Source organism: Coregonus lavaretus (genome assembly GCF_964263955.1).
Source record: "Coregonus lavaretus genome assembly, contig: HAP1_SCAFFOLD_7017, whole genome shotgun sequence".
Lineage (NCBI taxonomy): Eukaryota > Metazoa > Chordata > Actinopteri > Salmoniformes > Salmonidae > Coregonus > Coregonus lavaretus.
In genome coordinates this window covers 1-17,500 of record NW_028158208.1, presented here as the reverse complement: position 1 = coordinate 17,500, position 17,500 = coordinate 1, and the positions used below count along the sequence as shown (strand labels likewise).

General features: G+C 43.9%; 1 protein-coding gene across 1 annotated transcript; it reads right to left on the bottom strand.

The window, feature by feature from the left end:
- Positions 1–420: 420 nt before the first annotated feature.
- On the bottom strand, positions 421–16,398 carry LOC311124296 (uncharacterized protein; the record flags this gene model as incomplete). The annotated part of the gene is made up of 3 exons (XM_084198464.1): positions 421–617; positions 12,303–14,049; positions 16,390–16,398. The coding sequence occupies 2 exons, from the start codon at positions 16,396–16,398 to the stop codon at positions 12,715–12,717; spliced, it is 1,344 nt and encodes a 447-aa protein (XP_084054590.1). The 3' UTR covers positions 421–617; positions 12,303–12,714.
- Positions 16,399–17,500: the final 1,102 nt, after the last annotated feature.

Below are 17,500 nucleotides of genomic sequence, written 5' to 3'. Positions count from 1 at the left end.
GAACCAGACTTGTGGAGATCTACAATTTTTCTTGGCTGATTTCTTTAGATTTTCCCATGATGTCAAGCAAAGAGGCACTGAGTTAGAAGGTAGACCTTGAAATACATCCACAGGTACACCTTCGATTGACTCAAATCAATTAGCCTATCAGAAGCTTCTAAAGCCATGACATCATTTTCTGGAATTTTCTAAGCTGTTTAAAGGCACAGTCAACTTAGTGTATGAAAACTTCTGACCCACTGGAATTGTGATACAGTGAATTATAAGTGAAATAATCTGTCTGTAAACAATTGTTGGAAAAATTACTTGTGTCATGCACAAAGTAGATGTCCTAACCGACTTGCCAAAACTATAGTTTGTTAACAAGAAATTTGTGGAGTGGTTGAAAAACAAGTTTTAATGACTCCAACCTAAGTGTATGTAAACTTCCGACTTCAACTGTACATGTTAATGTATGTTGAAGTGGTTGCTTCATACTGTGCATTGCAGGCTGTAACGTGGAATCCCCCTTCTGTATGTCTGGAGAGTTTTCACTTGGAAATACCCCCCCCTTCAGGGCGAGCTCTGACCATGTCCACCACTGATTGACATGTCATCTCTTCACCACGTCAGGGCTCCTGAGGAAGAGAAAAACACAACGTTTAAAAGTGCAATCTGCAATACATACAACCCATGGTCAATGGTCATTTCAATTAATGATGTAAACTGTTTGGCTAAATTACGCATCAACAGCATCTCCCCTTGGGGTCGATTCCATTTCAATTCAGTCAATTCGGAGAATTTCAGTTTACTACCTGAAACAACTGAAAATAAATGGAATTGACCCCAACCCTAGTCCACAGTGAAGCCGATGTACAGCACATAGTGATATATATTAGATTTTCCATTCCATAGAGGTATTTCTGTACTGTTCAATCTTAATTTATTGATGGATATTTAAGCAATAAAGCCCTAAGGGGTGTGGTATATGGAGAGGAGAGAACAGGAGAGGAGAGAAGAGGAGAGGAGAGGAGAGAGAACAGGAGAGAAGATGAGAGGAGAGGAGAGGAGAGGAGAGGAGAGGAGAGGAGAGGAGAGGAGAGGAGAGGAGAGGAGAGGAGAGGGAACAGGAGAGAAGATGAGAGGAGAGGAGAGGAGAGGAGAGGAGAGGAGAGGAGAGGAGAGGAGAGGAGAGGAGAGGGAACAGGAGAGAACAGGAGAGAAGAGCCTATTTTTAAAGCTTTGACGTGAAGTAGTATGCTAGTATGGATGTTGGAAGACAGCCCTCAGGACTGAGTCATAAGAGAGAGAGGTGCACTCTTTGGACTGTCAGCAGGTATAAAGAGGTGAGCTGGGATAGAGGAGGCTTGAAGGATCCTTCAAGTCAAGAAGCTCTTATATACCCACATGACTGTGTGCCAGAAGACAAAAGCTATGTACCAGTCACTGGGTGCGTTTAGAAGGACAGCCCAATTATATTTTTTTCAATAATTGGTCTTTGACAATCAGATCAGCTCGGAAAAACGTGCCCCTTGATGTGATTGGTCAAAAGACCAATTAGTGGAAAACATCAGAATTGGGCTGCCTGTGTGAACGCAGCCCCTGAAGTGTGTTGTATTTGGCTCACACTGAAAATAATGCTGATTGTAGAAGAGTTGGATGCTTTTCAGCATTCATGTATACAGTGAGGGAAAAACGTATTTGATCCCCTGCTGATTTTGTACGTTTGCCCACTGACAAAGAAATGATCAGTCTATAATTTTAATGGTAGGTTTATTTGTACAGTGAGAGACAGAAAAGCAACAAAAAAATCCAGAAAAACGCATGTCAAAAATGTTTTAAATTGATCTACAATTTAATGAGGGAAATAAGTATTTGACCCCCTCTCAATCAGAAATATTTCTGGCTCCCAGGTGTCTTTTATACAGGTAACGAGCTGAGATTAGGAGCACACTCTTAAAGGGAGTGATCCTAATCTCAGCTTGTTACCTGTATAAAAGACACCTGTCCACAGAAGCAATCAATCAGATTCCAAACTCTCCACCATGGCCAAGACCAAAGAGCTCTCCAAGGATGTCAGGGACAAGATTGTAGACCTACACAAGGCTGGAATGGGCTACAAGACCATCGCCAAGCAGCTTGGTGAGAAGGTGACAACAGTTGGTGCGATTATTCGCAAATGGAAGAAACACAAAATAACTGTCAATCTCCCTCGGCCTGGGGCTCCATGCAAGATCTCAGCTCGTGGAGTTGCAATGATCATGAGAACGGTGAGGAATCAGCCCAGAACTACACGGGAGGATCTTGTCAATGATCTCAAGGCAGCTGGGACCATAGTCACCAAGATAACAATTGGTAACACACTACGCCGTGAAGGACTAAAATCCTGCAGCGCCCGCAAGGTCACATATACAGGCCCATCTGAAGTTTGCCAATGAACATCTGAATGATTCAGAGGAGAACTGGGTGAAAGTGTTGTGGTCAGATGAGACCAAAATCGAGCTCTTTGGCATCAACTCAACTCGCCGTGTTTGGAGGAGGAGGAATGCTGCCTATGACCCCAAGAACACCATCCCCACCGTCAAACATGGAGGTGGAAACATTATGCTTTGGGGGTGTTTTTCTGCTAAGGGGACAGGACAACTTCACCGCATCAAAGGGACGATGGACGGGGCCATGTACCGTCAAATCTTGGGTGAGAACCTCCTTCCCTCAGCCAGGGCATTGAAAATGGGTCGTGGATGGGTATTCCAGCATGACAATGACCCAAAACACATGGCCAAGGCAACAAAGGAGTGGCTCAAGAAGAAGCACATTAAGGTCCTGGAGTGGCCTAGCCAGTCTCCAGATCTTAATCCCATAGAAAATCTTTGGAGGGAGCTGAAGGTTCGAGTTGCCAAACGTCAGCCTCGAAACCTTAATGACTTGGAGAAGATCTGCAAAGAGGAGTGGGACAAAATCCCTCCTGAGATGTGTGCAAACCTGGTGGCCAATTACAAGAAACGTCTGACCTCTGTGATTGCCAACAAGGGTTTTGCCACCAAGTACTAAGTCATGTTTTGCAGAGGGGTCAAATACTTATTTCCCTCATTAAAATGCAAATCAATTTATAACATTTTTGACATGCGTCTTTCTGGATTTTTTTTGTTGTTATTCTGTCTCTCACTGTTCAAATAAACCTACCATTAAAAATATAGACTGATCATGTCTTTGTCAGTGGGCAAACGTACAAAATCAGCAGGGAATCAAATACTTTTTTCCCCCTCACTGTAAATATGTCATGTGTATTGAAGAGTTCTCAGGCCAAGATTGAGATTTCTATCAAACCATTCAATGTCACAAACAGTTGTTCTTTGTTTCATAGTAACGTGAGTCATCATTTCAGAAAGGCTCTCTGTCATTGCTACGCATCCAATCAAAACACGTTGTAAAGAACAACTTTGCATCCTTGAATGGAACATTCCACGTTACAATTCATTTACAGAGGACATCATACGCACAAACCTCCTCAAATGGAGCTTCCAAGTAGTCATTAGTCTCTACATTAACAGCACTCACAGACAGCTAACTAACAGTATGTTATGTGTACGTATATGTAGCTTTCACCATCATATCTACTCATGGACAGTTTCTAGGAATTTTTTTTGGGGGGTTTTGTTGGCGTGTGGTGACTAGTCCCGTGTAGCTCAGTCGGTAGAGCATGGCGCTTGCAACGCCAGGGTTGTGGGTTCGATTCCCACGGGGGACCAGTATAAAAATAAATGTATGCACTCACTAACTGTAAGTTGCTCTGGATAAGAGCGTCTGCTAAATGACTAAAATGTAAGTCACAGGCCTTTTCTCTGGGAGCAGTTCTATATAGCCCCCACAGTCCTTGGCTCCCGCCATGTTTGAACGATGTCTAGAAGTGCTCATGTCTGTGGAAACATCTGAAATATAACGAGCTAGCGTTTGGTGTGCCTCACTCTACTCTGGCATCTATCCGAAGGATTTATGATTAACACCAGATTGTGCTTGCCCAACTCACAGAGAGCAGGCACAGGCCAGAAAAAAAAGATATTGCAGTTACAGATATTCTGCACAGGAGGGAGGTATTCACACAAAAGGGAACTTCCTCTATTCATGATTTGTTCTTTTTCTAAATGGTGGGGGTAAAACTTTTGAGTCTTTGTGACTTCAATTAATTGAAACCGCAAGAATTCTGGAATTCTTAATTGGTGATGTTTGATGGTTGTCAAATATATCACTATCTTCACAAATGTTATCTCTGTGAATGACACAAAGAGTGCATGCCAAATTGCAGAGCCCAGTGGTCCTGGTGAAAAGTAGTGCACTAAAAACAGAATTGGGTGCCATTTTGGACACACCCAAAATTCAAAATCAAATCACAGATTTGCATATATTATCGCAGGTGTGCGAAATGCTTGTGTTTCTAGCTCTAACAGTGCAGTAATAACTAGCTAAATGCTTGTGTTTCTAGCTCTAACAGTGCAGTAATACCTAGCTAAATGCTTGTGTTTCTAGCTCTAACAGTGCAGTAATACCTAGCTAAATGCTTGTGTTTCTAGCTCTAACAGTGCAGTAATACCTAGCTAAATGCTTGTGTTTCTAGCTCTAACAGTGCAGTAATAACTAGCTAAATGCTTGTGTTTCTAGCTCTAACAGTGCAGTAATACCTAGCTAAATGCTTGTGTTTCTAGCTCTAACAGTGCAGTAATAACTAGCTAAATGCTTGTGTTTCTAGCTCTAACAGTGCAGTAATAACTAGCTAAATGCTTGTGTTTCTAGCTCTAACAGTGCAGTAATAGCTAGCTAAATGCTTGTGTTTCTGGCTTTAACAGTGCAGTAATACCTAGCTAAATGCTTGTGTTTCTGGCTTTAACAGTGCAGTAATACCTAGCTAAATGCTTGTGTTTCTGGCTTTAACAGTGCAGTAATACCTAGCTAAATGCTTGTGTTTCTAGCTTTAACAGTGCAGTAATACCTAGCTAAATGCTTGTGTTTCTAGCTCTAACAGTGCAGTAATAACTAGCTAAATGCTTGTGTTTCTAGCTCTAACAGTGCAGTAATAGCTAGCTAAATGCTTGTGTTTCTAGCTCTAACAGTGCAGTAATAGCTAGCTAAATGCTTGTGTTTCTGGCTTTAACAGTGCAGTAATACCTAGCTAAATGCTTGTGTTTCTGGCTTTAACAGTGCAGTAATACCTAGCTAAATGCTTGTGTTTCTAGCTCTAACAGTGCAGTAATAACTAGCTAAATGCTTGTGTTTCTGGCTTTAACAGTGCAGTAATACCTAGCTAAATGCTTGTGTTTCTAGCTCTAACAGTGCAGTAATAACTAGCTAAATGCTTGTGTTTCTAGCTCTAACAGTGCAGTAATAGCTAGCTAAATGCTTGTGTTTCTAGCTCTAACAGTGCAGTAATAGCTAGCTAAATGCTTGTGTTTCTGGCTTTAACAGTGCAGTAATACCTAGCTAAATGCTTGTGTTTCTGGCTTTAACAGTGCAGTAATACCTAGCTAAATGCTTGTGTTTCTAGCTCTAACAGTGCAGTAATAACTAGCTAAATGCTTGTGTTTCTGGCTTTAACAGTGCAGTAATACCTAGCTAAATGCTTGTGTTTCTAGCTCTAACAGTGAAGTAATAACTAGCTAAATGCTTGTGTTTCTAGGTTACAGTTGGCACTATGCATTGGGGTAGGTAGCTTAGTGTGCAGGTAGCTTAGTGTGCATTGGGGCGGCAGGTAGCTTAGTGGGTAAAAGCATTGTGCCAGTAACCGAAAGGTTGCTGGTTCTAATCCCCGAGCCGACTAGGTGAAAAAATCTGTCGATGTGCCCTTGAGCAAGGCACTTAACCCTAATTGCTCCTGTAAGTCGCTCTGGATAAGAGCGTCTGCTAAATGACTAAAATGTAGGTAGCGTTCTCCTGGCACCGGCCAAACCCAGATTAATCCGTCGGACTGAAGAGTGATTCATCACTCCAGAGAAAACGTTTCCACTGCTCCAGAGTCCAATGGGGGCGAGCTTTACACAACTCCATCCGACGCTTGACATTGCCCATGGTGATCTTAGGCTTGTGTGCGGCTGCTCGGCCATGGAAACCCATTTCATGAAGCTCCTGACGAACAGTTCTTGTGCTGACGTTGCATCCAGAGGCAGTTTGGAACTCGGTAGTGAGTGTTGCAAACGAGGACAATTTGACGAACTGACTTGTGGGAAAGGTGGCATCCTATGACGGTGCCAACTTCAGTACGGCCATTCTACTGACAATGTTTTTTCTATGGAGATTGCATGGTTTGTGCTCGATTTTATACACCTCTCAGCAATGGGTGTGGCTGATATAGCCGAATCCACTAATTTGAAGGGGTGTCCACATACTTTTGTATATACAGTTGACATGGTGGACATGATCAGAGCTCGCCCTGAAGGGGGGGGGGGGGGGGGGGGGGGGTATTTCCAAGGGAAAACTCTACAGACAGACAGAAGGGGGATTCCACATTACAGCCTGCAATGCACAGTATGAAGCAACCACTTCAGCATACATTAACATGTACAGTTGAAGTCGGAAGTTTACATACACTTCGGTTGGAGTCATTAAAACTCGTTTTTCAAACACTCCACAAATTTCTTGTTAACAAACTATAGTTTTGGCAAGTCGGTTAGGACATCTACTTTGTGCATGACACAAGTAATTTTTCCAACAATTGTTTACAGACAGATTATTTCGCTTATAATTCACTGTATCACAATTCCATTGGGTCAGAAGTTTATATACACTAAGTTGACTGTGCCTTTAAACAGCTTGGAAAATTCCAGAAAATTATGTCATGGCTTTAGAAGCTTCGGATAGGCTAATTTACATCATTTGAGTCAATTGGAGGTGTACCTGTGGATGTATTTCAAGGCCTACCTTCTAACTCAGTGACTCTTTGCTTGACATCATGGGAAAATCAAAAGAAATCAACCAAGACCTCAGAAATAAAATTGTAGATGTCCTCTGGTCTGATGAAACAAAAGTAGAACTGTTTGGCCATAATGACCATCGTTATGTTTGGAGGAAAAAGGGTAAGGCTTGCAAGCTGAAAAACACCATCCCAACCGTGAAGCACGGGGGTGGCAACATCATGCTGTAGGGGTGCTTTGCTGCAGGAGGGACTGGTGCACTTCACAAAATAGATGGCATCATGAGGAAGGAAAATTATGTGGATATATTGAAGCAACATCTCAAGACATCAGTCAGGAAGTTAAAGATTGGTCGCAAATGGGTCTTCCAAATGAACAATGACCCCAAGCATACTTCCAAAGTTGTGGTAAAATAAAAAGTGTGTGCGGGCAAGGAAGCCTACAAACCTGACTCAGTTACACCAGCTCTCTCAGGAGGAATGGGCCAAAATTCACCCAACTTATTGTGGGAAGCTTGTGGAAGGCTACCCGAAATGTTTGACCCAAGTTAAACAATTTTAAGGCAATGCTACCAAATACTAATTGAGGATATGTAAACTTCTGACCCACTGGGAATGTGATGAAAGAAATAAAAGCTGAAATAAATCATTCTCTTTACTATTATTCTGACATTTCACATTCTTAAAATAAAGTGGTGATCCTAACTGACTGAAGACAGGGAATTTTTACTAGGATTAAATGTCAGGAATTTAAACTCATCAGGAATGAGTTTAAATATATTTGGCTAAGGTGTATGTAAACTTCCAACTTCAACTGTATAGTGTATATATACTGTATATACATAAAGTACCAGTCAAAAGTTTGGACACACCTACTCATTCAATGGGTTTTCTTTATTTTTACTCTTTTCTACATTGTAGAATAATAGTGAAGACGTCAAAACTATGAAATACACATATGGAATCATGTAGTAAGCAAAAGAGTGTTAAACAAATCAAAATATATTTTATATTTGAGATTCTTCAAAGTAGCCACCCTTTGCCTTGATGACAGATTTGTACACTCTTGGCATTCTCTCAACCAGCTTCATGAGGTAGTCACCTGGAATGCACTTCAATTAACAGGTGTGCCTTGTTCAAAGTTAATTTGTGGAATTTATTCTTAATGCATTTGAGCCAATCAGTTGTGTTGTGACAAGGTAGTGGGGGGTATACAGAAGATAGCCCTATTTGGTAAAAGACCAAGTCCATATTATGGTAAGAACAGCTCAAATAAACAAAGAGAAACAACAGTCCATCATTACTTTAAGACATGAAGTTAAGTCAATACGGAACATTTCAAGAACTTTTAAAGTTTCTTCAAGTGCAGTCGCAAAAACCATCAAGTGCTATGACGAAACTGGCTCTCATGAGGACGGCCAAAGGAAAGGAAGACCCAGAGGTACCTCTGCTGCAGAGGATAAGTTCATTAGAGTTATCAGCCTCAGAAATTGCAGCCCAAATAAATGCTTCACAGAGTTCAAGTCACAGACACATCTCAACATCAACTGTTCAGAGGAGACTGTGTGAATCAGGCCTTCATGGTCGAATTGCTGCAAAGAAACCACTACTAAAGGACACCAAGAAGAAGAAGAGACTTGCTTGGGCCAAGAAACATGAGCAATGGACATTAGACCGGTGGAAATGTGTCCTTTGGTCTGGAGTCCAAATTTGAGATTTTTGGTTCCAACCGCTGTGTCTTTGTGAGAAGCTGTGTGGGTGAACGGATGATCTCTGCATGTGTAGTTTCCACCGTAAAGCATGGAGGAGGAGGTGTGATGGTGTGGGCGTGCTTTGCTGGTGACACTGTCAGTGATTCATTTAGAATTTAAGGCACACTTAACCAGCATGGCTACCACAGCATTCTGCAGCGATACACCATCCCATCTGGTTTAGTCTTAGTGGGACTATCTTTTGTTTTTCAACAGGACAATGACCCAACCCACCTCCAGGCTGTGTAAGGGTTATTTGACCAAGAAGGAGAGTGACGGAGTGCTACATCAGATTACCTGGCCTCCACAATCACCCGACCTGAACCCAATTGAGATGGTTTGGGATGAGTTGGACGGCAGAGTGAAGGAAAAGCAGTCAACAAGTGCTCAGCATATGTGGGAACTCCTTCAAGACTGTTGGAAAAGCATTCCAGGTGAAGCTGGTTGAGAGAATGCCAAGAGTGTGCAAAGCTGTCATAAAGGCAATGGGTGGCTACTTTGAAGAATCTCAAATATAAAATATATTGTAAAATATATGTTTAACACTTTTTGGGTTACTACAAAAAATATATATGTTTAACACTTTTTTGTTTTTTCCATAGTTTTGATGTCTTCACTCTTATTCCACAATGTAGAAAATAGTAAAAATAAAGAAAACCCCTTGAATGAGTAGGTGTGTCCAAACTTAATGTATTTGTCCTCTTGCTCAGTTGTGCACCGGGGCCTCCCACTCGTCTTTCTATTCTGGTTAGAGAGTTTGTTCTGTGAAGGGAGTAGTACACAGCGTTGTACGAGATCATCAGTTTCTTGGCAATTTCTCGCATGGAATAGCCTTCATTTCTCAGAACAAGAATAGACTGATGAGTTTCAGAAGAAAGTTCTTTGTTTCTGGCCATTTTGAGCCTGTAATCGAACCCACAATTGCTGATGCTCCAGATACTCAACTTGTCTCAAGAAGGCCAGTTTTATTGCTTCTTTAATCAGCACAACAGTTTTCAGCTGTGCTAACATAATTGCAAAATGGTTTTCTAATGATCAATTAGCCTTTTAAAATGATAAACCTGAATTAGCAAACACAACGTGCCATTGGAACACAGGACTGATGGTTGCTGATAATGGGCCTCTGTACGCCTATGTAGATATTCCATAAAAAATCAGCCGTTTCCAGCTACAATAGCCAATTACAACATTAACAATATCTACACTGTATTTCTGATCAATTTGAGGTTATTTTAATGGACAAAAAAATTACATCCTTGAGATGTTTCTACAACTTGATTGGAGTCCATCTGTGGTAAATTAAATTGATTGGACATTACTTGGAAAGGCACACACCTGTCTATATAAGGTCCCACCGTGGACAGTGCATGTCAGAGCAAAAATCAAGCCATGAGGTCGAAGGAATTGTCCATAGAGCTCCTAGAGAGGATTCGGTCGAGGCACAGATCTGGGGAAGGGTAAAACAAATATTTCTGCAGCATTGAAGGTCCCCAAGAACACAGTGGCCTCCATCATTCTTAAATGGAAGAAGTTTGGAATCACCAAGACTCTTCCTAGTGCTGGCCGCCCGGCCGAACTGAGCAATCGGGTGAGAAGGGCCTTGGTCAGGGAGGTGACCAAGAACCCGATGGTCACTCTGACAGAGCTCTAGAGTTCCTCTGTGGTGATGGGAGAACCTTCCAGAAGGACAACCATCTCTGAGGCACTCCACCAATCAGGCCTTTATGGTTGAGTGGCCAGACGGAAGCCACTCCTCAGTAAAAGGCACATGACAGCCCGCTTGGAGTTTACCAAAAGGCACTTAAAGACTCTTAGACCGTAAGAAACAAGATTCTCTGGTCTGATGAAACCAAGATGGAACTCTTTGGCCTGAATGCCAAGCGTCACGTCTGGAGGAAACCTGGCACCATCCCTACGGTGAAGCACGGTGGTGGCAGCATCATGCTGTGGGGGGGTCTTTTCAGCAGCAGGGACTAGGAGACTAGTCAGGATCAAGGGAAATATGAACAGAGCAAAGTACAGAGAGATCCTTGATGAAAAACTGCTTCAGAGCTCTCAGGATCTCAGACTGGGGCAAAGGTTCACCTTCCAACAGGACAACAACCCTAATCACACAGCCAAGACAACGCAGGAGTGGTTTCGGGACAAGTCTCTGAATGTCCTTGAATGGCCCAGCCAGAGCCCGGACTTAAACCTGATCGAACATCTCTGGAGAGCCCTGAAAATAGCTGTGCAGCAACGCTCCCCATCCAACCTGACAGAGCTTGAGAGGATCTGCAGAGAAGAATGGGAGAAACTCCCCAAATACAGGTGTGCCAAGCTTGTAGCGTCATACCCAAGAAGACTCAAGGCTGTATTCGCTGCCAAAAGTGCTTCAACAAAGTACTGAGTAAAGGGTCTAAATACTTATGTAAATGTAATATTTCTATTTTTTATTTTTTATAAATTAGCAAAAATTTCTAAAAACCTGTTTTTGCTTTGTCATTATGGGGTATTGTGTGTAGATTGATGAGGGAAAAAACAATGTAATGAATTTTAGAATAAGGCTGTAACCTAACAAAATGTGGAAAAAGTCAAGGGGTCTGAATACTTTCCGAAGGGACTGTATAAACAGAGTATGCTACAGTCCCTGATATCTCTCTGGACGGAGATCTTCGCCCTGAGCTCGTCGACTCTATTGTCCAGGGACTGACCGTTAGCGAGTAATACACTCGGAAGCGATGGTTGGTGCGCACGCCGCCTGAGTCTGACTAGGACCCCACTCCTTCTCCGGTGTCAGCGTGCACCCCCCTGGATGAATAGAGCCTCTGGAAGTTCAAACAAAGGATCCAGGTCAGGGAAGTCGAATTTCTGCTCAAATTTCTGGTGAGTGACCGCCGATCTAATATCCAAAAGTTATTTCCGGCAGTAGGTAATAATACAAGAAACGTTCTGAGCAAATAATCAGCATCTGCATTGCTTGCTGTTTGGGGTTTTAGGCTGGGTATCTGTAAAGCACTTTGTGACATCTGCTGATGTAAAAAGGGCTTTATAAATAAATGTGATTGATTGATTGACATACAAAAAAATACTGCAAAGTTGGCGAGGAGCTAGAAACAGGGAGACTGTGTCTGTCGGTGCTATCTTGTCCCAACAGGAGAAACGAGTGGGGGAGTTCTTTTGTAGTCCTGCCAATGACTCAGATAGATAGTCATGTCTGTTATCCTATAAATACTTACAGAAACAGGGAGTAGACTAGCGGCAGTTGTATCCAATATCTATCCCAGATGGTTGGTGTCTCATCACAATAAATTATTAAACTCTCCATTTTTTTTTTACTTTCCATTTCTCTGAAGTCATGATGACTAAGTCATAGCAAGAAGTAGGAACTAATCTGACATAAACATCAGCAGACAAACAGATACACAGACACACACACGCACACAATCGTCTTGCATCTTCACAGATATGGCTGCTCAAATGTTATTTTTGTATAATCAAATTGTTATACTACGATGGCATAAATGCATAACGTACATCAGCAGCCGGGTTGTGTAAACCACGAATAAATCTGTGTAAATGTTGTGCAATCTCTATTTCCTCTGAAGTCATGACTAAGAACTGCTAGGAAGGAACTCATGTGACGTCAACATTAGCAGACACACACACACACACACACACACACACACACTTACCACGAGCAGTCCAACTCAGACAACTTATCAGTGTAGGTCTGTCCTTGTCCTATATGTTCCCGGCCCCCGTGGCAGTGAGGCTGTCCCCTGACCCCTCATACCATGCTGGGGCCTTTCCCCGGGTAGGGGGGTGTCTCTTGGTCACTGGGAGGCAGGGTAGGGTGACTGGGCCAGGTGGGTCGGGGTGGTTAGGGTGGGTAGTGTAGGGTGGCTCTGGGCCAGGTGGGGTAGGACCCGGCAGTGCTAGGTGGGCTGGGCGGGTAGGGTAGGGTGGCTCTGGGCCAGACCCTTACTGAGCCTCTCCACCCGTCCGTTGTGGTGGGGGTACAGTGGAGGTTTCTGGCTCCTAGGAGTGGGGACACTGTATCCGACCATGGGAGAGGGGACACTGTAATCAGCCATGGCTGTGGGGTCAGACAGGTGAGTCCATAAGGGTATGGGTAGGGAGGGGGTAATTTCTAGCTCTGGTGGGGTTTGGGGGGTTCAGTCCTCTACCTGGACCGGGTAGAGGAAGGTGTCCGTTGAACCCCCGTCTGTCCTGTTTGGGGTCTTTGGAGCCCATTGGGCTCAGGGGGCTCAGGGCTGTGACCCAAACCCGGTTGGTCTGGATGACAGATGCAGTGAGGACAGGGGACGGGGAGGTAGTTCGTATGGTGACAGTATGGTCAGGGCGTCTGTACAGTAGGGGGACTCCCTGGTCTCCATTAGTCTTCTGGTTGTACACAAGGACCCCAGGGACACCTCTGGGGTCGGAAGGAGGGTCATGTATGATGACAGTATGATCCATGTCTCTGCGCTGTGGTCCATGATCCCCAGGAGTCTTATGGTTGTGGACCAGGCCCCCTGTATTAGTCCAGTGGTTGTGCACCTGGACCCTAGTAGTCTTGTTGTTGACGGTACGTTCCATGTCTCTGTACTGTGGTCTCTGGTATCCCTGGTTGAACATCAGGGCTCCTTTACAGTCTCTGGGGTTGGGGAGGGTGTCACCACTTCTACAGTCTCTGGGGTTGAGGGTGTCACCACCTCTACAGTCTCTGGGGTTGAGGGCGTCACCACCTCTACAGTCTCTGGGGTTGGGGAGACCGTCATCACTTCTACAGTCTCTGGGGTTGGGGAGACCGTCATCACTTCTACAGTCTCTGTGGTTGGGGAGACCGTCATCACCTCTACAGTCTCTGGGGTTGGGGAGACCGTCACCACCTCTACAGTCTCTGGTGTTGGGGAGGGTGTCACCACTTCTACAGTCTCTGGGTTTGGGGAGACCGTCATCACCTCTACAGTCTCTGGGGTTGGGGAGACCGTCATCACCTCTACAGTCTCTGGGTTTGGGGAGACCGTCACCACCTCTACAGTCTCTGGGGTTGGGGAGACCGTCACCACCTCTACAGTCTCTGGGTTTGGGGAGACCGTCACCACCTCTACAGTCTCTGGGGTTGGGGAGACCGTCACCACCTCTACAGTCTCTGGGTTTGGGGAGACCGTCATCACCTCTACAGTCTCTGGGTTTGGGGAGACCGTCACCACCTCTACAGTCTCTAGGTTTGGGGAGACCGTCATCACCTCTACAGTCTCTGGGGTTGGGGAGACCGTCATCACCTCTACAGTCTCTGGGTTTGGGGAGACCGTCACCACCTCTACAGTCTCTGGGTTTGGGGAGACCGTCACCACTACTAGGGGACTTGTTACATGATCCCTCTTCCTCTCCCAGGTCAATGTTAGCTGTCAGACAATCTATCTGTTGGACCACCTACAGGACAACACAGAGTCAATAAACATAGTTACCAACAATTATATAACATGTCTGTTATACTATACGTTTTTAAAGAGTCATATTGTTTGACAATATATTTAAATATATATATATTTTACAACGAAATGTGTTTGGTAGCTGTCAGACAATACATCTGTTGGACCACCTACTGGACAATACAGAGAGTCAATATACTGCATTACAACAGTATATTACTACATTACTGAAGTATATTAATACATTATACTACATTACTACAGTATATTAATACATTATACTACATTACTACATTAGTTACCAGTACATTATACTACATTACTACAGTATATTAATACATTATACTACATTAGTTACCACTGCATTATACTACATTACTACAGTATAGTAATACATTATACTACATTACTACATTAGTTACCACTACATTATACTACATTACTAAAGTATATTCATACATTACTACAGTATATTCAAACATTATACTACATTACTACAGTATATTAATACATTATACTACATTACTACATTAGTTACCACTACATTATACTACATTACTACGGTATATTAATACATTATACTACATTACTACATTAGTTACCAGTACATTATACTACATAACTACAATATATTCATACATTATGTTATACTGGACCATGTCTCTCGATAGTCATGAGATATCTTTTCAACAAGGTACAGTATACTACGTCCCTATTACATATTGACACCATAAAAGCTAAGCATAGTTCAGGAACCGGTCTCAAGACATGCTCTTTAATGTGCTTCTTGTGTCTCCATCAATTCTAGCAGCAGGTTTTAGCCAAACGGTTGTAGTGTATTAAGATTATGACTTTGTTAATGGTTTTAAGTGGAACCTGAGAGGATGTTTATTTTAGTGTCAAGAGGGAATGTTTTAGTGTGACGCCACATACAACAGACAGGAAGTGTGTGTTGTAGACAGGGGATTGGACAGTAGAGGGAGCCACCCATATCTTGGGAAGATTATATATACTGGGTAAAAACGAAGAAGAGGTTAGAGCGGCCATTGCAATCTGGGACGCCGCTCTCCGGGTGGTCATGACATCTGTAAAACTTATGCTGGAATCTTGTGATATGAATAAAACTTATGATCAAAGGTTCAGTATGAGCGGACTCCTTTGTTTATCAGCAATGACTAGCAACTTTGACTCGACACTACACGGTCAATGTGAATCGCTTTCAATCAATCCATGCAACTGCAAGAAATGACTCAAATGATGAACAATGCTATCTCCTTCCATATCAGCCTGCAATGTAATTTTTTTTTCTACAGAGCGGAATGCATGAGGGCAATTCCACGATAACAGAAGGATGCTGTGACTCAGATTTCTCCCTTTATAATGTACAGTGTGCCAAACAAAAACCAATGAAAACCCATTTACTTGAAGAACTGTGCAGATGCAAAGTTTGGTAACAGGATGACGGCACCATCAGCACAAACTGTCATTCTGTTACCAAACTTTGCCTCCTCACAGTTCTTCAAGTAAATGGGTTTTCATTTGTTTTTTGTTTGGCACACATTTTAAAGTGAATAATCATCCGAGTCTGAGCATCATTCTGTTACTGTGTAATTGCCCATAAACAGAAAGAGGACATTCATAGGTCCATCAGTGTCTGCTTTACCTCAGATGTCAATGTAAGCATACTGAAACAACCGTACTGAAACAACCCTACTGAAACAACCGTACTGAAACAACCCTACTGAAACAACCCTACTGAAACAACCGTACTGAAACAACCGTACTGAAACGTATATGTGGATTCAAGGCAAACAGCCTCGTCCTCAGATCACTGTGTAGGTTTCAGACAACTCCTGTTGTTGTCATTACTATTTTTGCCATATCGTTCATTCATTAGCATTCATAGTAGGCACTCATTCGGAAAAATGGTCCTTAAAAATGTGGTTGCATGATCCCCGTAAGTACACTCCATAGAAAAGCAGATGGACAGGACTCAGAACGAAATATGCCTCGATCATTCATTGCGTTTATGCAGGGTAAATAAACAAATTATCAAAAGCTTAATGGAGTACTGTCCATTTCATTTCATTTTCTATGGATTCATCAGGTTAAACAGAGCTTCTTGCTTTAGCCGACTTCTCAGACTACATGAACAGCATGACAACTATAGTTAGCCTCGCAAGCCACACTGAACTCCCGAGCTTATATAAATATACGATATGTAGCGTGGCTCGCGAGGCTAAGGTATGATGGCGTGACAACTATAGTCAGAGTTGGCTAAAACACAAACAGATCTGGGACCAGGCTAACTGCAGGTTAACATACAGCAGAGACTTCTTACCTCCTTCATCTCCACGTGGACCTGTTGAGACCACCCAGGACCCCCTCCAGTCTGACACCACCTGTCTGATCTGCTCACAGACAGAACCCTCCTTCGTCCGAACCAAACCCTCCTTCTCCCGGATCGAACCCTGGTTCTCCCGGACCGAACCCTGCTTTTCCCGGAGCGAACCCTTCTTCTCCTGGGTCGAACCCTGGTTCTCCCGGACCGCACGCTCCTTCTCCGGACCGAAGCCTCCTTCTCCCGGATCGAATTCTGGTTCTCCCGGACCGAACCCTCCTTCTCCCTGACTGAACCCTCCTTCTCCCGGAGCGAACCCTGGTTTTCCCAGACCAAACTCTGGTTCTCCCGGACCGAACCCTGCTTCTCCCGGACCGAACCCTGCTTCTCCCGGACCAAACCCTCAGAGCTAGAGCCAGCAGGGACATGTTGTCCATTACAGCCGTCCTCTTCTGCCCCACCACCAACTCCTCCAGCCTTTAATCTAGTAGACCTCTCCTGGAGGTAGCTCTATCTCCCCTGCCCCGAGAGGACACAGCCTGGGGCTGGGACCACCACCGCCACAGCATCCATTTGGCATGTGGGAGTGTAAATCTCCTTGTTCCAGTGGTACACACCTGTCCAAATGATCGTGTTCGCCACCAGCAGTACATCTCCAGACCTGCTCTTCTGGGCTGTAGCTGTAGCTAGCCTGTCTGTGTTTCGACTGATCCCAGATCTGTTCTTCTGGACCGTAGCTAGTCTGTCCGTGTATCGGCTTGTCTTCTGGACTGTAGCTGTAGTTAGCCTGTCTGTGTTTCGACTGATCCCAGATCTGTTCTTCTGGACTGTAGCCGTAGCTAGCCTGTCTGAGTAGTTCCTGGGACCGTAGCTAGCCTGTCTTTCTGGCCTGTGTTTTGGCTGATCTTCAAACTGTAACTGCAGCTGGCCTGTCTGTGTTTCGGCTGACCCCAGATCTGCTCTTCCGAACCATAACTAGCCTGTCTGTGCCCCTCTGGATTGTAGTTATAGCTAGTCTGCCTGTCTGTCTGTATGTTGCCGGGTCTGGGTCCGGGGGAGTGACAAGGCTGACGCGTGTCTGCTGCTGTTGAAGGGGTGTGTCCCGGTCGCC